The sequence below is a fragment of the Callospermophilus lateralis genome, chromosome 1 (assembly GCF_048772815.1).
Source record: "Callospermophilus lateralis isolate mCalLat2 chromosome 1, mCalLat2.hap1, whole genome shotgun sequence".
Lineage (NCBI taxonomy): Eukaryota > Metazoa > Chordata > Mammalia > Rodentia > Sciuridae > Callospermophilus > Callospermophilus lateralis.
Window position 1 is genome coordinate 179802030 of NC_135305.1, and position 24644 is coordinate 179826673.

The 24644-nt window shown below is 39.3% G+C and overlaps 1 protein-coding gene across 1 annotated transcript in view; it reads right to left on the reverse strand.

Annotated features, from left to right (window-relative positions):
* Positions 1-15900, reverse strand: part of Erc2 (ELKS/RAB6-interacting/CAST family member 2) — an 813481-nt gene extending 797581 nt beyond the window's left edge. Inside the window, exon 1 of the mRNA XM_076856276.1 lies at positions 15244-15900. Within this exon, the coding sequence (XP_076712391.1) occupies positions 15244-15900 (657 nt within the window). The remainder of the gene's footprint in view (positions 1-15243) is intronic.
* Positions 15901-24644: the final 8744 nt, after the last annotated feature.

A 24644-nucleotide genomic window follows, 5' to 3' on the forward strand; every position in this document is an offset into this window, starting at 1 on the left:
TTCATCAAACATCTCCTCTGAGTCCTCATGATTTAACTGGTTGGATTAGTGTGTGGGGGTAGCTAGATCCATAAGCCATGTCATCTTTCTTCAGGCAACTGGAGAGACTGCCTTTCCCGGGGATTCAAACAACAGTATTTTCTAGAAAGTCACCCTCATCTTTTTTCTCTATTTCTCTTGTAATGATATAGAAATGTATAACTTCCAGCTTATGCCATGGGAGATAATCAAATGCTGCCCACCTGAGAGGTGTAATGTGAGTCTTGTTTTTTAGCATGACAAAAGTCTGGGCTTGCTATGTCATCCCCTAGCATACAAATTGCCCCAACAGCAGGCCTGTTGTGGCCCAGAATTTTCCAGGGTGCACATCTGTAGTTCAACATGGATCTGTTTATTTAGAGATTTACACAATCTGTAAATCAACTGGCTTTAGTTCAGGGATGGGAGTTAATAGCTTAGTCAAGAAAACTCTCCTATCCATTCTTTAAAAGTTCAACTGAACTCGATGGCAGAGCACAGGATATTCTAATTCCATTGACTCTGTAAAGGAGAAATAACAGAACAAAGAAAAACTGTCCCCAAGATTGTGGCAGGGCATCTCCTCAGCATGTAGCAGTACTTGTGCATCCAATGATGACATTTAGAGATATTCCCTCTCTGTCTCCCCCTCCCTCTCTCTTTTTCTCCCTCTCTCCCTCTCTCTCCCCCTCCTCCCACATCCCTCATACACAAACACACACAATAACAGAAAAGGCACCTCAGGCTCAAAGCTTCTGTTGGGTCTGCAAATACCTTTCCCTTTCAACCATCAACATAATGACAGTGAACTCTTCGACCCATCCTTCTGTTGTCCCATGGCAGTCCCAGAGAATTCACAGAGAAATGGCATGGAAGCAAAATACAGTTTTATAATGTTAAATACCACACTAAGTTCTGATTCAGGAAACAAAATCCTCTAAGAAAATGCGACCTTTATGAGCCAATTTGTTTTTCTCCTCTTTAAATATTAAGGTGCAATATCTGGAGCACTAATTCTGCCTTGTGTTCATCCCTATGCTTTGTGAAATAATTCTCCAGTTATCTATTTTCTCTGGGCCATTCTTTCCATTGAGAACTTGGAACACCCCGCCACCCAGCTCTGGGTCCATCCTCAGGACTATTGTCAATGCCCCCTTCCCTATATGAAGAAGCCTTCCCTCTCTCTTGGGTCTCTGGGCCTCTAAAGCACTTTAATTGTATCTTTTAATTGGAAGTACAACTCTCTCCCCCCCACACCCCCCACACCCCGTACTAGGGATTGAACAACTCAGGGACACTTTCTCAGAGTTACATCCCTGACACTTTTATTTTTTGTTTTGAGATAAGGACTTGATAAGTTGCCAAGGCTAGCCTCAAACATTCCTGCCTCCACCTCCCAAGTTGCTGGGATTACAGGCACATAACACCACTCCTGGCTACTCTGCTTTTTTTTAATAGATCTATGTACATAGCATTTTCCCTGGTTCTTATGGCAAGGACTGGGATCTACTCATTTTTGTAACCACAAAGATTCTAACAAGTCAGCTGAGTATTTAAGACTCTATTGATAAAGATTCATTACTATTGGTAACAAAATCTCTACCTAAATTGGCTTCTACAAGTTTTAGGAAATACAGAGGTAGTCAGGCTTCAGGTCTGGTGTAATCAAGACTGGTTCTATGGACTTGCCATTCACATTGGCTTCCTTTACAGTTATTATTGTATTATTTGGATATTTAGTCATGCCAGTATGGTGCTAAACATTTTTACATGAACTCTCTCACTTAATCCAATTAAATGTAAATCCTATTAAATTTATACCTAAAACATGTACTGTTATCACAACTTCTTTACAAGTAAAGTAACAAGTTCAGAGAGTAAGGTGACCAAAGTCCAATGCTGGAAATGGAACCCAGGCAATCTGTCTAAAACCCGGTTCTCTCAAGGACCATTAATGATAGATAACCAAGGATACCCGTAATCCCAGAGACCTGGGAGGCTGAGGGAAGAGGATCACAAGTTTAAGGCCAGCCTCAGCAATTTAGCCAAGACCCTGTTCCAAATTTAAAAATAAAAAGGACAGGGGATATAGTTCAGTGGTAGCAACCCTCAACTGGTTCAATCCCCAGTACCAGATGGGGGCTGGGCAGACAATCAAGCAGGAACTAAGTAAACAAGCTCTGCCTACACCACATTGCCAGTTCTCATAGAAACCCTTTGAACAGGTGGCACATCAGATGGAAAGGGAAAAACTGGGACTGACAGAATTACAAAGTAAGTGTCATGTAGGAATGTCACAATATATCCTACAGTGAGGGTGAGAAATGCCTAATAAGTACTGAGGAGGTATTCAAGGTTGGCACCAAGTTGAGACTTTCCCATTAAGTTCATCAGAAGCACTGAATGAGACTTGAAAAGAGAATGTCTTTCTCATATATATAGGTTTCAAAGTTGTTCAATAAAGAATCCATAACTGTCCTCAGATCCCCATTTGTTCACAGAGTTAGGCACTAGACACTACAGTTGACTTTTTTTTAAAAAAAAAAAAAAAAAAGAGAGAGAGAGAGAATTTTTTTAATATTTATTTTTTAGTTTTCGGTGGACACAACATCTTTATGTGGTGCTGAGGATCGAACCCAGCACCCCACGCATGCCAGGCGAGCGCGCTACCACTTGAACCAACAGTTGACTTTTATTATGACTTTAGAGTTAGTCTGCCTCAGTTCAACCACAATTCTGCCACTTTCTAACTATAATTTTGGATAAATGCCCTCCTCTCTGAGCCTTAAAAAAATAAATAATAATGGGGCTGTGGGGCATGGTGGTATATGCCCGTAATTCCAGTAGCTCAGGAGGCTGAGGCAGGAAGACCACAAGTTCAAGGTCAGTCTTAGCAAGATAGCAAAGCCATTAGCAACTTAGCAAGGCCCTTTCTCAAAACAAAAAGGACTGAGAATGTGGTTCAGTGGTTAAGCACCCTGGGTTCAATCCCACAGTACCAAAAAAAAAAAAAAAATGGGGCAGATACTAACTATCTACTTCACAGGATTATCATGTGAATTAAATGAAGTATCATATGAAAGACCTTCGGCACAGTGTTTGGCACCCAATAAACACTCTTACTTACAATTATTCCATTTAGGATATATATGTGAAGTGCTTTGAAAGAATCATTTTTATTTTTATCAAGAGAACATAATGGGGTATGGGGTTGTGGCTCAGCGGTACAGCGCTCATCTAGCATGTGAGAAGCGCTGGGTTCGATCCTCAGCACCACATAAAAATAAATAAAGGCATTGTGTCCAATTACTGTCCAAATACAACTAAAAAAAGTATTTAAAAAAATAGAGAACATAATGTAGTTGGGCGGATATGCTAAATGGAAAAATGATTCACAGAACTTACATGCTTCCCTGAGAGAGGAAAGAGCCCAGAAAGTATCCCAACCCCACTCCTCACCCCAACCCCTTCAGGAAGCCCTCCACTGGCTGGATATTAATTGTATGCTGCACCTACTCTCCTGGACTTTGGCTAGGCTTCTACAGAATAGAGAGAAAGGTCACATTAGCATCTGTGGCTCTTCCAGAAAGGTAAATAAATTGGGCAGGAAGTTTCCCTCCTAGACCAAAGTTCATGCTCAGGAATTCTAAGGTAGTTGTCAATTGCTCATGGAAAAGGAGGTCTGTCCTGGTGTTTTCCTTATTTACTGTCTACATAGAAAAAGGAAATGGGTCCAGTAATTTTCATGAGATGGCAAGGGATAGAAGGACTTTTTATACTCCTTTAGAGCCTTCTCCAATCCTTAACACGTAACTGGGAGCACAGTAGATGGTTGATTAGTCCTTACTTGATAACTCACCAAAATCCTCTGTTTCTTCTTCTATCACAAATGGCTAGAGCACAAATGAACTTGGGGTATTAGATTTCACTCGCAATTACAAAGTGAAATAGACTTTTCTGAGGTGAACTGGGAATGTTGGCACCCATGGATGAACACAGTGAAATAAAAGTCCTGTGTGAAGATATTTAATTTAAATATGGACTTTATTATGACACTCAAACTATGAAAACTCTTTCAAGGTATCTTATTCCTGAAGGTGGGCTAAAATCTACCTATAGTAGCTTGTACCTGAATGCATTTAGTAAATCCAGTATATACACCATCAAAAGTTTCCACCTTACCAACTATCATCAAAATCCTGGCACATGTTCCCTGCTCCTCAGCATAAATTGAATAGCAGTGAGCTGAAAACATGTCTCACCTTACCAAATGCTCATTCATTTCAGTAACTACGAGGAACTACCTCCTCCTGATTCATGTGCTATATTAATATTAAATGGCAGATTCCTGATCCAAATACCCTTAGATGCCCTTGGAGTTAAGCATATGGATGAGGTAGTGAAGTGTTGTGCACAATTTAGGTTATGCACAGTTTTCTGGGGAAAATTATGACATTTTCAAATGGTTTCTCAAAACATCCATGGCTTCCCAAAGTTAAAAATCACAGGCACACGTTTAAATTTTTTGAGAAGGCAAATTTTATTTATTATTGCTACATTTCTAAATCTGGCCATCAAGTGCATCACTCCAACTTACTTATTTCCACTGGTCTCTGGATTCACAGGGAACTTTTATGTTATTTAACGTAAATATTTCGTAAAGCTTTTTCCTAACGAACAAATCAGTGAATTTTAAATTCTCTCTATTCCTTTTCAGATAATATATACTAAAGAGCCAATAGTTTTTAGAACTCAAGCTGTGATACTTTAAAATAGAAGACAACATACCTACTTCTAAAAGTTTGCTGATCCTACCTCACACCAAAATCCCATGCACTTTGGAGACCCAAATTCTTATTGAAACTAAGGGAGCTTACAGGAAGTGGAGAAATTTTTAAAATTCCACAAAGGATGCAATCCACCATTATAAAAAAGTTATGGGGGGTGCTGAGGTTGTGGCTCAGTAGTAGAGCATTTGCCTAGCATGTGGTTCAATCCTCTGCACCATATAAAAATAAATAAGTAAAGGTATTTTTTTAAAGATACTGTTTAAAAAAGTTATGTGGGTCTATTGGAATATGATAGCAGGAACTGATTATGGTTTCAATTGATACAACTTTGGGAATTTCTCTAGTGAGCAAAATAGAGATTGGCAAGATGGATATAAAGGTCAAGAGACTCCAGGAGTCAACTGAAGTTGACTATAGACAGAAATGGCTATAGACAGAAGTAACAAATTAAATTTCCAAGCTCTGAAAGTCTAACTTGGTTGGTCTTGGTTTTCTAATAACTGAAATAGGCTAGCTTCCAATTATGTGTTTCACAAACACTTTCCCAACAACGGCTGTCATTTCCTCCTAGCACCTTACCCACAGACTCCCTGGTAGAGAATCTACTCACCATGCGCCTTTCCCAGACAGACCCATGTATAGTTCTGTGGAGGGTGTGCAGGACTCATGACTTACTCCCTTGCCCACAACTGACTGGACCTAGAATAGACTCTGGATTCAAGCTGGGCCAGCCAGATTTTCTGTTCTTTACATTTGAAATCGCAACAGAGCAACTTTAAAAGGCAGTCCCTGAAGGACACTTGTATGGAGAACACAAATATGCTTCCCTTGAGTGGTCACTTTCTCATAAGAGTTATATAAAAACGGATATAAGGAGAAAGAGAGATAACAGAGAAGAAAGAGAGTGGGAAAGAGAAAGAAAAAAAACTGACTTTGTTTTCCTGATTATCTTTCAACTAACCCCTGATTCTAGCCCCTCATGATACCTCTAAGGGTCTGGGAAGAATCCTTCTGTGTCCCCAGTAAATCCCCTCTTGAATGGGTTCCTGCTACTTGCAACTACATTCTCCCTTAAACAAACGATGCCTGAATGAATTAAATAAATGGTCTGGATTCTCAAAGAGAAGAAAAGAAAGAATTTCATAGGGGATAACTGCTGTGAGAGGCAGAAATCAGGAAGGCTGAGACCCAAGAAAAGAAGATCTGATTTTCAGACACAAGATGTGAAATTATTCAAAAGGCAAAGCCTAAAATAGATGTGTGATCACTGTAGTAAGGTCAGAAACCAACTAAAGAGGAAGCTGAGAGGTGTCAGCTGAGGGAGTCCTGCACCAGATGCAGGCAAGGCGCCCACAAGTTCCTGAAGATGGAAGCAAGATCAGGGAGAGTTCTATTTGGATCAGTGAGCCCATCCTCATTAAAGTCCATTACCTCCAAATAGACAGCTGCCCCACCCCTCAAGCTTTGCTCTTGTTAATCCAGGGAATCTGTCAGACATAACCAACTTGAAAGGATCTTCCAGGCCCTGAATTATATATAGGTCCTGAGAGATAATTGCTCTCATTCCTCTGTCATCTATGGTTTAAAATTTTAAAAGGTCTGAAGTTTATCAAGATGGGTTTCCAAGGTAGGAGTGTTCCTTAGGTGTTCTTCCCTGCTCATTCACTTGATAAGGATTAATTTGCTACCTCTTGCTGCCCTGCCTCTCTGCTGCTCCCCACCACTAGTTTCCTTCCTCGTTCTTGCCTTCCATCCTTTCTGTATGCCTCTTCAACAGTGTCCTAACAGTTAGGCAGCACACTGCTACTACCGTTGTATATGAGAACTTCCATTTCAGCACCAAGCTCTTTGGTTTTCAAGTAAATCTGCTCTCTTCCTCTTCATGACAGAGGGCACAGTATTAGAGCTACACCCACCTGAAATCAAATCCCAATTCTATCTCACAGTGAGGCCTCAGGCAGCCCACTTCATCTCTCTGCCTTGTTTCTTGTCTATAAAATGAGACACCACATGTCTTGCAGGACTGGTGAGCTCACACATGACAAGAAACTAGCAAATTCCTGGAAGAAAAAGGGTGCTCAAAATGCTTATTCCTCCTTCCTTTCAAGATCAATACCAGAGGTGGACAAAAAAATAAACACCATTTAAAAGAACAGTGGAAGCACACAGGAATTATAATTTAAAAAGACATTTCATCTCTTTAATGAGTTGTTCATTTCCTTATAAGAAAGACAACTATTTTATCAAGTTTATTTTAAAAGAAGTCAAGAATCATAATTACTAGTCCAGCCCAAGAGAAAAAGAAGATATCATTGACGGTTCTTTCCCACACAATAATGAATTGGGTATTAGTTCTTATATTATCATTTTTACAAAAAAAAAAAAAAAAAACTTGATCATCTCTGTACAAAGTGTAAGAAAAGCATTGAGCAAAGGCTATATATATATATAAATGAATTAGAGTGATCTGGGCCAGATAATGCACGGGGCTACCCTGTGCACTGTAGCATTTCTACCAGCACCTCTGCCTCTACCCACTAGATGCCACTAGCAAACTTTCCTCCCTCCCCCAAGTTGTGACAGTCAAAAAAATGTCCCCAAAGATTTCCAGATGTTCCCTGAGGGAGGAGGACAGGACTAAATCACCTCAAGTAAGAACCACCAAGTTAACTTGATCAATGTATGTAGCCAAATCAGACAGTTCGAGCCCATCCATGGGTTATAAGATGGGAAGTAGCTGCCTTGGTCTTTACACCTCTCTCTAGATCTTTCCTATTGGAAAACAAAATGGCTGCACGGCGCTTCCAAGATACAATCAAATGTTGGCTTCACAGAGAAACAGAGAAGAAATTGCACATGCCAGAATTGCTTGTCAGGCTGCCCCAGCTCCTGGCTGCATGCCCACACTCTGCTGAAAAACCCACTTCCCAAACTTTTGAAAATGCTTTCCACAGCTTTCAGAACCTGACCTTTAAAGCAGCTTTATCTGTGGGGTGTGTGTGTGTGAAATAGATTTATAATTTTCTATACTCCTGCAAAGCCAAATGACTTATTGAGTCCAAATGCCAACTGGGGGTGGTGGTAATTTGCACACAGATGTCAATGGGCTCCAACACAACAACATGAGGACTCCACCTGCAACTAATTATAGAAACTCAACTTGCACTCTGGCCAGAAGAGAACCCTCCCCATCTGTGTTGGCTGATAAAAATCACCCTGTTAACTTTTCTCCTGTCAACATAGACTTGCTTCTTAAAATTCTGAGAACATTGTCTATAGGGAATTTTATTAGGCAGTGAATGTTTTGAGTGTGACCACTCCCCCTGCCTTCCCCTCCCTAAGCTTGGTTTCAATAAGTACTTTTGGCACAGTTGAGACTAAAATTATCTATTCATTCAAATAGTCTGAAATGTTTTCTTTGGTTGCTTGTGTGCTATTGTGATCCCATTACCCAAATCAAGTGATCCAGAAAGAAAATGAGAGGTGGAAATCATTTAGATCTCCAATGTCCAGCATACAAGAACATTTCCTTTCCTCTCATTAGCCAAGTCTTCCAGAAGAAAATTTGGGAATGAAAATCTGTAAAGCTAGCTACTAATGTGGTGCATATGGTTGATTCTAGGGCTGGCTGCAAGAGATTATTGAGGCAAAAGCCAGCTGACATCTGTGACAAAGATATATAGCTTACTTCAAATCATTCTCCTACATTCTAGCAAAAAGAAACCAACTGTTGGCTCTGGGCCACCTCATTCATCTTCAGAACCAAAGAAGTTCTCACCTATCTACAAAAGACATTTATAATTTTAATCCTGTCTAAGCAGGCCTTTGCCTCAGTCTGGACCAAAGTTCTTCCCAATTTCTAGAAAGGGAGACAAAAGTTATACCTGAAGAGCTAGGAAAGACTGTCTTGAGATGGAAGATGAATTTTGGTTGTTGTTCTTTTACAAAATGGCATGCTGAGTTATATTGTGCTGCTAAACTGCTTTTTAGTATGCACTTCTAAACCATGTGCCTATATAACATCAGGGAAACATACACATGCACACATACTTCAACTCAGAGTTAAAATGAAAACAACTTGCATTTAGCTGCGACATATGATTGAAGAGAACGCCCAACCGACAGTGACTTAAACAGCTAGAAATTTATTTCCTCACATGACTAGAAGTCTGGAGGCAGGCCATTTCTGGTGCTGGTGCAACTGCTCAGAGATGGCAGGGCATATGTCTCTGTGCTTGTCTTGGCCTTTATTTCATGCTTACAATATGGCTGACACAGCTCCAGGCATCACAACAACACTTGAGATGAGAAAGAATGGGGAGGAGCATTGCTGGTGATATTTATTCCTTTTATCAGGAAAACAAAAACTTTTCCAGATTCTCTCAGATTTCTACTTGGATTTCCTTGGCCAGATACTTAAGAAAGAGAATAAAAGAACCTGAAACTGAGCTATTAATCAGGCCACTATGGAAGGCCCAGCCACTGAAGGACATTAAAAGTGCTCATCCCCCTCACAGGTCTCCTTGAATGTCTCACTTCCAGGGATGCTCCCAAAGCCAAGCAACCTTTCCAAAGTAGGACCTTAAGCCCTTAGATCTAAGAATACTTAGAGGATGAATCCCTGAATAGCTACTGTTCTAAGGAGAACATGGGACATACCTAAACCCAACTTGCAGTTCTGAGCCTGGTGCCCAGAGTCCAGAGATCAACCAAGTCACAGCCATCCTGAAAAAATATGTAAGGGAGAGATAAACACTTGTCTTTTTAAGATAATAGGTTTGGGGATGGCTTGATATGCAGCATTATTGCACAATAGTTCTCTGATACCTAGACACTTAGTTTAAGATAAACTTCCATGGTTAAGTAAGATTGGGAAATTGCTGGATGAAGCAAATTTAATAAACATTATTTAACTTCAGAGTATGAGCATTTCACATAGGGACACATTGCATTAATTTGTGAGGACTACCAGAACAAAGTACCACAAGTTGGGAGGTTTAAACAACAGACTTTTATTATCTCACAGTTCAGGAGACAAGAACAAGGTGTCAGCAGGGTTCGTTGCTTCTGAGAGATGTGAGGAAAGGATCTGTTCAGCCTGCTCTCCTTGGTTTACACTACAAAGTCATCTTCTCCCAGTGTGTCTTCATATCACCTTCTATCTGTGCATGTCTTTCTTTGTGTCCAAATTTCTCCTCATCACAAAGACACCAATAAAACTGGATTAAAGCCCATGCTTAAAACTTCATTTTTAACTTGACTATCTCTGTAAAGACCCTATCCCCAAATAAGGCCACATCCTAAAATACTAGACATTAGGAATCCAACATATCTTTTTTTTTTTTTTTTTTTTTGAGGAGGGGATACAATTCAACCCAGAATATATGCATTATGAATTTGCAGAAGAAACATTTCCAATATGTGTGTCTTAAGTTTATTTGACAAGAAAAGCTGCTTTGGAAAAGGTCTCTTCCTGGACGCACTTTGAAAATATTGACTTTGAGGGATTCATGGTTTCTCAGACTAATAGTACAAAGATAGGATCCTGGAAGAAGGTATAGGGATAAGTCAGGTGTATCAAAGTAGTGAGTATATTTGTCTTAGCCCATTTTCTGTTGCTATAAGAAAATCCTGGAGACTATTCATGTTATAAAGAAAATAGGTTTTAATTACCTTATAACTCTGAAGATCCAAGAGTTTAATGCCAGTAACTTCTCAGCTTCTGGTAAGGGCCCCATTACAGATGGTATCACATGAAAGAAACATGTGCATGAATGATGATTGGATGCATGTAGAAGAGACCAAAACCCCAGGGGTAAACTTGGTTTGTAACAACCTGATCTCATGGTAATTAATCCAGTCCCTCAGGATCCAATTCTCTTCTATGAGAATCCATTTCCAAAAGCCCTAACCCAGTTATTGAGAAAGACATTAATCCATTCATGAGGGTAGAAGCCACATGACCTAATTATCCCTGAAGAAGCCCTCCACTTCTCAACAGTTACGTTAGGGACCAAGCTTCCAGCCCATGGACCTTTGGGGAACAAACCACATCCAAACCATAGCAACATCTACATCTCACCCACAAACCTGATGGGACCCAACACATCTGGGCTCCGTCCTCAATTCCACATAGTGACTGTGGCTACACCTATCTGCCAATAGACAACTTACGGTAATGCAGTTAAAATCTCACCACCTTCTCAAAGAGATAAGATAAATTCTATCACTTGCTTCCAATTGATACAATTCCTCATATCTGGGCACTCACAATAGAATGAGTATTTTAGAAGAAAGTTGGAAGACTCCTGTCGAAATGACCCTGCTATTGTAAAAATTAAAGAAACAATAATAATGAAGGAAACACCAAAATGTGATCCCTCTTGACCTTTTCAAGTTTCAAAATACAAATGAATACATCATACATTGAAACTGAGTTAAAGCTCATATTAATATTGATTTAGAGTATGTTCTTTCCTATTGTGTGAAGCCAGAAATAGAAATTATCACATAACTAGTGCTTAAAGGCTGTAACATTCCCCAGACAGGTTTACTTACATTTCTTGGGTTACATTTCCCAATGACCTTGTCCCACTTCTGCACAAGATGAGTAAATATTAGAACTAGCACAATCTCCTAGTGTGTGATGCTATTTATAATCATGCAGAGCCTTGGCTAGCCACGTACAACCTAGGAAAATGTCTAAAAATTGCTTTATTGTATACCTAATTTAGGGAAACAATCCATTAAAAAATACAAAGTTAATAGTTGCACAAAATATCCAAGAATATGAAAAGTCAATAATCTACATGCAATACAAATCCTATGAACTTTCTGTTTGTTTAGTTTTTGAGATGGCATATCACTACATTCACTGCTCAGCCTCCCAAGTCACTGAGACTACAGGTGCATACCACCATGCCCGACCCCTTATGAACTTTCTAGAAATTTATTCTCTAGTTTGTTTTCTCTGTCTGATCTTCATTATACTGGTAAATAGCATGGAGCTATTTATGTGTGTGTGTGTGTGTGTGTGTGTGTGTGTGTGTGTGTGTATATATATATATTAATTACTTACAAATGGACACAATACCTTTATTTTATTTATTTATGTTTATGTGAAGATTGAACCCAGTGCCTCACATACGCTAAGCAAGCACTCTACCACTGAGCTACATCCCAAAAACCTCTATTCTTTTGAAGAAAATTGGGTCACTTTACTTTCTTATCATCACATCAAAATATCCCCTATCCAGGCCCCACAACATGTATTTCAATCCCATGGGCCATTAAAAATAAGAAGGGGCCAGGTGTGGCAGTGCATGCCTATAATTCCAGCAACTTGGCAAGCCCTAAGTGACTTAACAACTCAAGTTCAAGACCAGTCTCAGCAATTTAGCAAGGCCCTAAGTGACTTAACAAGACCCTGTCTCAAAATACAAAGGACTGGAGATGTGGCTCAGTGGTTAAGTGCCTCTGGGCTCAATCCCTGGTACCAAACCAATAATAATAATAATAATAATAATAATAATAATAATAATAATAATACTAGTAGTAGTAGTAGTAGTAGTAGTAGTAGTAGGGTTACTTCTAGTGGCAGCAGAACATTCATTCTCAAAATTTTAACTTTGGGGGCATGGCGGGAGGAAAGTTGGTAGAATGAGACAGACATCATTACCCTAGGTACATGTACGATTGCACGAATGGTGTGACTCTACTTCATGTACAACCAGAGAAGTGAAAAATTCTGCTGTTTGTCTACAATGAATCAAAGAGCTTTCTGCTATCATGTATAACTGATTAGAACTCATAAAAATTTTTTAAAAATTTTAACCTTGCCTTTCCCCTGATCTGTTTACTGGTTTGACATTGAGAATTGGGAATTGGGAATGGGGGTCCATGTCATCCCAAAGAATAAGCTATCCATACAACTGTGTTCGGCTTTTCTCCAACTCAAGAAAGTGCATCATAAAGCAAAAACACAAGTGACAGCATAAAGATAACTGCATCCATGCACTCTAATTTATACAAACAATTTCAAATTTCAGCACTGCAACTGTAGCAGTAACAAACGTATTTATATCCAAGCAGATCTGTGTGGCTGGTAAGTAGAGCCTTGGAGAGGAAGAGGGATGGGGAGGGGAGGTTTAGGGAAAGGGTAGGTTCCACATAGGCCTGCATTTCCTATAACACAGGAACAGATTCAACATCCTCCCTGAGATCTGGAGTTGGGTTCCACTCCTTTGGACAGAACCATGAGGACTTCAAAAATCTACTACATAGAAACAGTTGAGTGAAAGTCCTCTAAATACTGCACCTAGGGGAAAGTGTCTGTGCTAGTCAGACACAGTATTAAATTGACAGAACTACAAATTTCATATATAAGAGCACCTGAGTTTCCTCACTTCCACCCTGTAACAGGCCTGCTCCCATTTCTCTTCACATAATACAGTTCAAAACATTTTTGGTCATCTGAATTTGGGTCAGTGAAATTCTGATTATCTAAATACCCCTAGAAGAATGACATTTGTGGATGCAGTCTCCAGTTGTTGTGCATAAGAAACCATAATCAGATGTTCCTCAACTCTTTTGTGTTGTTTCTTCCATTCTTCCCTATAGAAAAAGTTTCTGTGTGGGGTTCCCCCCCAAAAAGGAAAGTATAGTAAGTTATGGTAAATGAAAATCCTGTGGTCTGAATAAGTGTCCCCCAAATGGTCAAGTGTTAAAGGCTTGGTCCCGAGGTAGTGCTGCTGAGAGGGGGTGAAACCTTAAGAGGTGGGGCCTTATGAGGGTCTTTAGGTCATTGGGGACAGCAGCTTCTTCCTTTTTCTCTTTTGCATTCCATCCAAGGAGCATTTTTGTCACTATGTGCATCAATCCTAAACCACTTTCAAAAAAACAACTAAAGAATAATAACCAATTCAGAACAGAGAGGAAATGTACATGACAGTAACAGGTCCAAAAGGAGTCTGGCAAAGTCAGAAACAGCAGAAGTGGTAGTGAAGAGCATTCATTTAATTTAGAAGTGAAGAACAAAGATTTAGGTTTCAACTAAAAAAAATAAAATCACATCTGAGATGTGATGTTCTGTCAGATAATCAAAGGGATGAAGTCACTGCTTTCTACACACAGAAGGAGAACACAGGGTAGATTTTCAAATAGGTTACAAGGACTTCCGTGGGTGCGTGGCTCAAAGGAATGGTAGCCAGGGAAACAGAAAGGAGAGTCCACAGATGACCCCAAAAAAAGTCCACAGTGCCTCATTAGGCGAACATAGAAACCAACCTGTCAGAGAATCACTAGGTCAGCCAAATCAGAGTTCTCCCAAATTGCTACAGGAAGTTAAGTGATATCTTAAATGATATCTGGACATGGTTGAACCAAGTGGCATAGCACTCTCCACTCCCCAGATCTTAGCCCTTCTCTCACCATCCGTAAGAGGTGATGCTGGGGCTTAAATCCAATTACATCTGACCCCAAAGCTCTTATAAAATGAGTAGCATATAAAATTGACCTCAAATTATAGGCAGAATTTGAAAACGGAGATTCTCTGGGACTGAAAGAGAAAAGGCAATAAGCAGGGACAAGGAGGCCACCAGAGGAAGGAAATGGGAAGAGCCAAAGCACAGAGGTGGGAAACCTTAGGCACATGCAGGAATTAAAGGAGGTGATACAAGATAAGGCTTCCAGAAGGTCCTGCAGACTGAGTCAAGGAAGGAGGCATCATTCTAGAGACCACGAGGAATCACTAAAGGCTTTAAAGAGGGGAGTGGCATAACTACAGGTAGACTCTGGGAAACTAATCCAACAAATCTAAGACATGGAGGATGGATCAAAGAGTAGGGAGACATCTTGCACATAGTAGATAAATTAATATTGAATGGATAAAGGCAGAAAGACAGGTTAAAATGTATTGCATTTCTCCAATATAGTATCAAACCCATTTAACCCAATCCCATTTCATATTGTTTATTTTGCTAATTAGAGATCAAATTCCACTCCTTCTAGAAGGAAATGATGCTGCTGGTGCTTTAACAACAACAACAAAAAATCATCAGTCAAATACAGCCCTGGAAATGTTGCAGTAAAGTATTTATTCTGGCAGAGATTAATATTTTCCTCTTCTATTCACAAGGAGGTACATCTGAACTGCTGCTGTAACTGCTGAAAAAGAAAACAAAATTAACCAAGCATAAAAGTTAGGCAATGAGGAGGGATCCTCCCTCAGAAAAGGTTACTGGAAAATAAGGAAATCATGAGCTTGACCTCATTTTTCCTTTGCTTTCCTGTAGCATCCAAGTCAAACACAAATTAAGCGATAGCCTTCTTGATGATGCCAAACTTTCTTCTGCACAGGTCCTGGAACCATCTGCAAAGCACCAACTGCTCAGTGAGAAACTGAGGCTGAAAAACACTGAGATAAGTCAAAACCTACCTGATTTTCTTCATGGGAAACCCTCATCTGCTCCTTAAGGACAGACATCCGGGCTGCCTCTTCCTTCCTCAGGACTCTTTCCTTCTTAAGCTCAGGACTCCAGAAGGTCTTGATGCTGTTCATGGAAGATCCCAGCTTGCTGTCCTTGATGTCCAGCTCTTTCCGAAGGAGATCGTTCTCTCTCTGGAGTTCCTTGAGCTGGGCCTGAAGGTCTAACATTGTGCTATCTCTTACCTGCCTCAACATGGAGGGGACCTGGTGGTGGTGGTGATGGGATGAGCCACTCAGGCCACCATGTTGATCAGTGTATGAAAGGACATCTGTGTGGGAAAGTCCTGCGGAAGCAATATTGGGACTACTCCCCATGGCTGTGACTCGGCCTCCATATACAGCTCGATTAGTGGCCCTGCCCAGAGTCATGGTGCCCTTTGGGTATGTTGTGGAAGCCACCCCCTCATGATCACTCAGGTACATGGGTCCAGATGTAGCATAGGCTGCATTAAGGGACTGGATATTCTCCATAGACAGGGTCTTGCCTGTTCCTCCCCCTCCCCCACTACTCGTTCTTCTGTGGCCCAAACGAGGAGACCTTGGCAGACGAGGTGATCTGGAAGGGCTGCCTTCCAGATTGGTGATTGTTCTTGCACTTCCATACATTTTTCTTCTATTATGAGGCGCTACTGAAGAGAAGAAATGCTATACTAAGTTGGGGTTTAAGTCAGTATTTCCACTGTTGACCAGGACTTTCACTGTGTTCTTTTCACGGTCTGTACCAGAAAATGACTCCAATCAGAGATCTGCAAAGTGAGAAAAGGAATAGTTAAAAACAAACCTCTTTAGAACTCAGACTATAATGGCATTATATTTTTAAATATACTGGTAGAAAAGTGATGATGAGGAAAGGTGGTAGCTCAACAGAATCATCTGTAACATTTATTGAAAAAGAAAAATGACTCCAAAACTTACTTGCTACCTGGAAACATTTTTGTAAATTGCCCTCACTTTGCCACCAAACAAGAAAAAGTTCTCAAAACAAAAATGAAATTCTTTTTTTCCTTAGGAAAATGAAGCTCTCCATTTTGATTTCTGCTGTTAGAATTGGGACCTCCCAAAAATTTCACCAAGAGATTCTCCCATCATGGATACCTTGGCAAAAAAATAATCCATCCTTAGGGGCATGACCCCAATAACTAAGAAGCTGCTGCTTCCTAAGATGTCAAAATTTGACAAGTATATTGATCCTTTCTCCTTCTATACCCATTATAGACAGCACTACTCATCACATTCCTCTTTTCCACTAGGTTGAGAAATCTCTGCTCAACCTTCTAGATGGTTTACCACTAATTAACTGGCATCAACACATGAATTGGAACCTACTGACCACCTTAGAACTAGGTATCTCTAAAAAGTGGCTCAACCAATGAGACATCTATATGTAAGTTCAGATTCTAATGCTATTACCAGGGGAAAAGTCTTTTCTTTTCCCTTTCATATACACCTTCCAGGCTGGTCGTTTGAGAATTCTTTTCCATGTGAGCTAACCTAGTAAATGTTCACAGTAACCACTTGCCACCTGTACAAAAATAGAATAGGGTAATAGAGTATATACCATGTTTGAGTTTCTGGTCACATAACCCCTACAGAAAAGCAATAGAAGCTCCCTATCATGATGAGTCAATTATGTTAGCACAGACTTTATTTAGCTGGGACTTCAGGGTTCTGATTATTCCTTCAATAGGACTCAAGTGACCTTAATGTACATTGTAGCCTCCTGCTCTTCCGCTTAAGGAATTTTTTTAGTATGATTTCTTTTTCCTCAGGTTTATTTTTTTCCACATTTTTATTGGTGCATTATAGTTGTACATAATGGTGGGATTTATTGTTACATATTTATACATGCACACAATATAACAATATAATTTGACCAATGTCACTCCCTAGCACTTGCCCCTCCCTCCCGGCCTCTCACCCTTTGCCCCTTTCCTCTACTGAACTCCCTTTGATTTTCATAAGATCCCCAATCCCCCATCTTTCTTTACCTTTTTCCTCTCTAGCTTCCACATATAAGAGAAAACATACAAACCTTGAACTTCTGTTCCTCAGATTTATGACAATTAAAAGAACCTATTCCAGACAGGAACAAACTGAGGTTGAAATCACTCTAAAATGGACTACTTGAGTTACTTAGGCAAATTATTTATCTGTTATAAGCTTCTACTCTCCAATCAATAAAATGCAGGTAATACTACCTAACTAATGGTATTGTAGGAAATAAGTCATTTTTATTGATAGTGTTTCAATGAGATAAATACATTAAAAGTAATAAAAGGGGCATCTTTTATTTTGACTTGCCTATCATTCATCTTTTCTCCCTTCTCTACATATACTTTCTAGTAATTCTAGCTCTATTTTCCTTAGAGAAGTTGTTTCCATCTCTTTACTAATAGTTCATAGGATTAGGTATGGTTGACTTGCCCTATTCCATCCTAGACGGTGCCAGGGGTGAGAACATGACTTGGGCAATCAACATATTCCATACTCCAGACAAGGGAGGGGAGCTAGTTTAGGGGTGGAAATGTAATGCCCCTTGGTCCAAAAAGACCCCATACTATGACTTCAGCTGGAACAACTGGGGAAGGTAAGTTCTTTTGCAGCTGGAATGACTTGCTTTCAAGATGGAGCTCTAAGTGCTTCCATATGGACATGGTCTCCCTGAGAGTGAAGCTAGTGCAAAATAAAACAGCACTAGACTCTGAAGATGTAAAGCCAAGCCAGGTGACATCATTTGATCCTCCAGATCCAGCAGTCATTAAAGCTTCATCTCTCTTCAAGCCATTTTAGTTATACATGCCAGGTAGACTGACAGATTAATGACTCCACTTTACCCTTTATTCCATGTTCTTAGCAGTACCCTCCTAATTTGACTCTAATTCAAATCATGTGACCTGTTTGGGCCAATATGTATGATAACATACGTGAACCAAGCAGGGGCCTGAAGTAGCACTTACGTGTTTTTTCTTGTTCATTTCCTCTACCATAACAATAAGAGCATGCCCTAATAAAAGATGGGAAACATAAAATACAGCTCTTATGGTTTAGATGAGGTGTTCCCCAAAAGCTCATGTGTGAGACAACGCAAGAAGGTCCAGAAGTAAAATGACTGGGTTAGAAGAGCTTAACCTAATCAGTGGCTGCATCTACTGATCAGATTAACTGGGTGGTAACCTTAGGCATGTAGGGTGTGGTTGGAGGAGATGGATCACTGGAGGTGTGCCTTTGGGGCTTTATATTTTGTCCCTGGTGAGCAGAGTTCTCCCTGCTTCCTGGTTGCCAGGTCCTGAGCTGCTTTCCCCCACCACATCCTTCAGCCATGATGTTCTGTCTTCCTTGAGCCCAGAGCTGTGTAGTACAGCTTTCCATGGACTGAGACCTCTGAAACCATGAGCCCCAATTAAATTTTTTCTCTTCTCTGTTGTTTTTGTCAAGTCTCTTGGTCATAGTGATGAGAAAGCTGACTAAAACAACAGCCAAGCTGTCCTAACCAACAGCCAACCAAACCCAAGATGTGCGAGCAAGTCCTGCCAAGATCAGCAAAGCTGCCTAGACAACCAGCAGCTGCTCACGGATGCACAAGCAAGCCCCAATGAGATCAGCTGAGTAGCGCACATTCACAGACTAAATCAATGCTCCTTACTATGACACTGAAGTTTTGTAGTCAGTTTTTTCACAGCATTATGGGGTCAATGGGAAACTGATACATTTGCCCATAAATTTCTTTTTTGCTACATTCAATTCTAGTTGGAGTTTCTATCACTTACACCCTATAGTCCTCACAGAGAGGATGAAGAAATATTTTCCACAAAGCTTTCCCCTTTCCCTAAAAGGACCTTTAAAAGAATGATATACCTGTTTGTAAGGAACTTCATTTCAAATGTTTGCATTGCTCTGACTTTAATTTTGTTTTCCTTGAAAATACACAAAAATCATTTTGTATCTCATATTTTTGCATGAATAATCTGTTCTATATTTTAAAAAGGGAGAATCAACAGTTTCAACATTAAAAATTTAGTTACATTAAGTAATGAGACAGAGAGACAAGGGGAATATTATGATCGCTATCATGAATATTCAATGAGATGGGAAGACGTTCATGTTCACAGGTAGTGAGGGGAAGAGCAGGCTACAAAACACTATCTATGATTCACTCACACTTTTGTAAAGCACACATATATAATATATATATATATATATATATATATATATATATATATAATCAATAGCAGAGGAGACTAGAGTATCACATATCAAAATGTCACAAGTGGTGGGATTCCAAGGTTTCCATCTTCTTCTTCTTGACATCCGAATGCTCTAAATTTTCTATAATAAGGATATATACTTTTATAATAAATCTTTTTTCTCTATAATTCCCACAGTTACATGTATGTGTTACCTTTCCAACACTTAGAATCTAGGGATTCAGGTCCCGGCTGGGCCACCACTTACAGAATTGTATCTTCCTAGAAAGTGACTAAATGTCATTTGTCCTCACCTGTCTTCTCCCCTTGTATCTAAAGACAGACATTTCTGATTTCTCTGTTTGAGGTCCCTCTCACAAAAGCCATGAAATTTATACCCACACAGATTTAATCCTCAGTGATTTCACTAGGTCAGCTGGCCAAGGCTTTGGAGAACTTCAAGAACCAACAAGCAAAAAGTGAATGTGTTCCTTTTGGAAACAAGCACACACACACACACACACACACACACACACACACACATACACACACACACACACACAACATACAACATGCATAGAAACATTATCTTGTTTGAAATAATATTTCCTTATTTAAAAAGCAATGTATGTTGAGACTAGCTCACAGTTTCCTCTGGCTTTCCTTATCTAGGTTTAGTATCAGATTTATTCTAGTATGACAATGGATGAAGAAGCTTCCATTTCTCATATGGCCTGGAACAGCTAACATAGTACAGCCCTTTCTATTTCAGAAATGTTTGATAGAAAACATTCATAAAACTGAATGGGCTAGGTTATTGGTTAACTTCATTTTTTTGCTATGTTTACTGATCTATTTTGGTTTGCTGCCTATTATGTATCAATCATTGTAAAAATTCTTTTTCTTCAGAAACTCCATTCCACCTAGATTTTTCCGTCTAATTGGTACTGCTTTGTATAACTTTTCCTTAAAATTTTAAAAATCATCTGCTCTTCTGTCCCCATCTCACTCCAAATGTCCTTAGTAGTTTTCTTTTTCTCTTGATAACAATATGATAAATGTTTGTCTCTTAGAGTGTCAAAGGTGTAACATTTTATTTTATTGATGTATTTTACTACATTCTCTTTTCTATTTCATCTGTATATCTTTCCCCTTAATAACTTCTGCTTCCTTTGTGTTTGGTTTTAGTTTTAGTTTTGTCTTTATTTTACTTTCCCCTTTCTGCATTAAACACTCATTTGTCTTCAATCACATTTTCAAATAAATGTGTGATATGACACAAGAATATTCATATGGCTGAAATCAGAAATGTCTGTCTTTAGATACAAGGGGAGAAGACAGGTGAGGACAGGGGCTGTATGCATAAAACCTTTACTGTCATTTGTAACTAGCTTGCTATTTTTCATTTGAAATATTTTCTATCCCAGTAATCATCCATAAGGATATATTTAAATGTCAAAGTGGATAGAAATGTGGGGGTAAAAATTTGCAGTTCAAATTTTTATGGCATTGGGGTCTGAGAATATAGTACATTTTTAATTTTTTTTTAATTTGTCAAGAAGTTGTAATTGGTCTAATGGTGTTCTTAATTGTTGAGCAACTAATGAATTATTTTAGAAAATGCAGATAAGATTAAGGGAGAAAATGAAAACAATCCTGTCACTCATAGACAACCTCTGTTAACAAACTAATGCTGTTGCTTCCAAATCCTTTACAGAGTTCACACTTTTTTATAATTTTAGACAATATCGGTATTATATTCTATATAAAGTCTTGTACTCTCCTTTTTCCTCAATGTTTCATTCTTAACATCATCTCCTTTGTCTACCTAACATGAATGCAATACAACACTTTTATAAGACATGACTTTTAAAAAAATATTTTTAGTTGTTGATGGACCTTTATTATGGACCTTTTTATTTGCTTATTTATATGTGGCGCTGGGAATCGAATGTAGTGCCTCACACGTATGAGGCAAGCACTCTACCGCTGAGCTACAACTCCAGCCCCTTTAAGACATGATTTTTAATGACTACCATGAGACTCCAAAAGATGGCAACCAAAAATCCTTCCCTTCCTATAAAATTTGTGACTCCTTCCTTCAAAAAAGGATTCTATTCCCTTCTACTTGAATCTGGACTGGTTGCGACCTGCTTACATAAACCAGTGTGGCAGATGTGACACTACTCTACTTATGGGCTAAGCCCTTAAAGAAACCTGGCAGTTTCTCATTTCATCTCTTAAAATCCAACTGCCATGAAGAAAGGAAGTCCAACCTACCCTGCTGAAAAAAGCCACACAGAAGGGACTTGAGAGATAAGACACCACATGGAGAGACAGGCCACATGAAGGAGAACCAAAGAGCCTCATCCAACACTAAGACACTAGACTAGTGAGAAAAGCCATCCTGAACTTTCCAGCCCACTCCAACTGCCACCTGAAATCAGATCCATGAGTGACACTCTGGCACTATAAGTAACATCAGAACCATCAATCGGCCTGCAGAGTGCTAGGAAATAAGTTTAAACCCCCTGAAGTTCAGGGGATTTTTGTTAGAGAGCAAAAGGCATGAAACATTCAATTAATGTTTCATTGAAAGATTATCTAATGGGGCTGGGATTATGGCTCAGCGGTAGAGTGCTCGCCTAGCATGTGTGGAGCCCTGGGTTCGATCCTCATCACCACATAAAAATAAAATAAAGATATTGTGTCCAACTATAACTAAAAAATAAATATTCAAAAAAAAGGTTATCTAATCATTTAATTACCCAATCACCTATTATGAGACACTTAGGTCACTTTTTTTTTTTTAAAGAGATAGAGAGAGAGAGAGAGAGAGAGAGAGAGAGAGAGAGAGAGAGAATTTTAATATTTATTTTTTAGTTTTCGGCGGACACAACATCTTTGTTTGTATGTGGTGCTGAGGATCGAACCCGGGCCGCACACATGCCAGGCGAGCGCGCTACCGCTTGAGCCACATCCCCAGCCCCACTTAGGTCACTTTTAAGTGGAAATACAATTAATATTGTGATAGAAAGAGATTTGATTAATATTCTGATTGATAAAGCTATTATTACTTCCCTAGGATAAATTTATACGAATAGAATTATAAGATCAAAGAGGTGGTACAAGAGGCCCTAAACAACTTAGGAAGACCCTGTCCCTAAATAAAAAAGGCAGGGATATGGCTTAGTGGTTAAATGCCCTAGAGAAAGAAAGGTGGGGGGGCAGTTCGAGAGGAAAGAAGGAAAGAAGGAAGGAAGGAAGGAAGGAAGGAAGGAAGGAAGGAAGGGAGGGAGGGAGGAAGGACAGACAGAGAGGGAAAATAAGTTAGGATGAAAGGAACAATATATACTCACATACTTACCCTAAACTATTTTTCCTCCATTAACTCCACTCTTTACAGTCAATGTTCCTAAAAGGAACCATTTCTTGAGGCTACTCAAAATCCCTGAATTACCAAATCCCAATTTCAGCATAGTACATTTAGTGATTACATCTTAAGAATTATTTATTAAATACCAATCCATCTGTTTTCAGCCAGTACTTTCTGAATAGTTTGGTAAATGCTTTAACAAGGCTGATGAGATCTTGATTTTACACCCAGATATTTCAGAAACATTTAGGATATTAATGTGTACTATAAATGTCCCCAAACTGATCCATTCATGATGTAACTTTTCTCAATTTTATTTGACAAATGAACATTTTTGTTTTGTTTTGTATCCAAGTGTTGAGACAAGACAGCTTCTGGTCTATGGGAAATTATTGCCGAGAATGAACTTTCTCATACAGAGCTTTCTTCATCTCAGATACAAAGGGTTTGAGGGGAAGATGGTCACAGAAACCAGACACTCTTTCAAGGACAGGGACATGAAATTGACTCCCCAATAATCAGAATTTGTCTTTAACAAAGAAGTAATAGAAAAGTAATAACTGATTGGAGTTCTGAACCCACTAAGTCAAGAAACAAATATAATTACTTATTTATTTTTCAAACCTCAGTAAAGAAGTCAGAATGTCAGGAATTAGCAGTCTGTGTTAAGCAGTTGAGGGGACAAGTTGATACTTCTACCATCACCTGTCACTCTGGACAAGATAGATTATATCCAATTCTACAGAACTTATCAAATAAAATATGAAATTTAGACTCTACCAAAATTATAAAGGGAAATTTTCTTGATCACTGTACATCTGCTTCTTGACAAATGAAGTTTAATTAGCAACCTAGGCCAAAGACATTTAGAAATGAGTTTCTTCCTCCAATTTATAAGGAGCAGGGAGATTTCCTGAGACCATTTCACCCTTAAGCTGCTGCACGTAGCATGATTGATTTCATAGAAGAAGTAAAGGCTTAGCTGACAATGTCAGCCAAAGGTAGGTCCCTATGGCCACCATATCCCCCTGCACATTCTGATTCTTACCTGTTCCACTGAGCTGCTCACACCCTCCACCCTCTGCCCAGCTGTGTTTAAGTTCCTTGGTATATTTTAAGGTACTTGTTTTGACACTTAGGGTTTTTTTAGTTGTTGTCTCCTAATTTCTCGTCTACCTGTTTTGTTTTTTTTTTATTCTCTAAAATGAATCTCTGAGAAAGAGCAAAAAAGATCAACTTTATTTATCAATAATGTAATATATCTTCTACTTCCCACTACTGACTTCAGAGAAAAATATTTAACCTTGTCCACTATAAATGCATTTCAGGAAATAAAGTAGCAGTTAAGATCTTTCTGTTTGAAAGACTATTATGGAGCCAAGAAAGGCTCCATCATTAGACTTCCTTATAAACTCTTTAAAGTACCTGTTGTGCTGGGCATGGTGGCACACATCCATAATCCCAGCTGCTCAGGAGGCTGAGGCAGGAGGGTCAGGAGTTCAAAGCCAGCCTCAGCAACTTAGCAAGGCCCTAAGCAACTCAGCAAGATCCTGTCTCTAAATAGAATATTTTTAAAAGGCTGGGGATGTGGCTCAGTGGTTATGCATGCCTGGGTTCAATCCCCAGCACCACCTCCCTCCAAAAAAAAAAAACAACCTGTCATGTATATATTTATGATATGCAACACTAAAAGTATAAATTATTAATTAGATCAAACTGTGCACAGAAATGAATGTTGCCAACATCAAAGAAATAACAGCAAAGAAATTAGTTGCACACACCTTTTCATG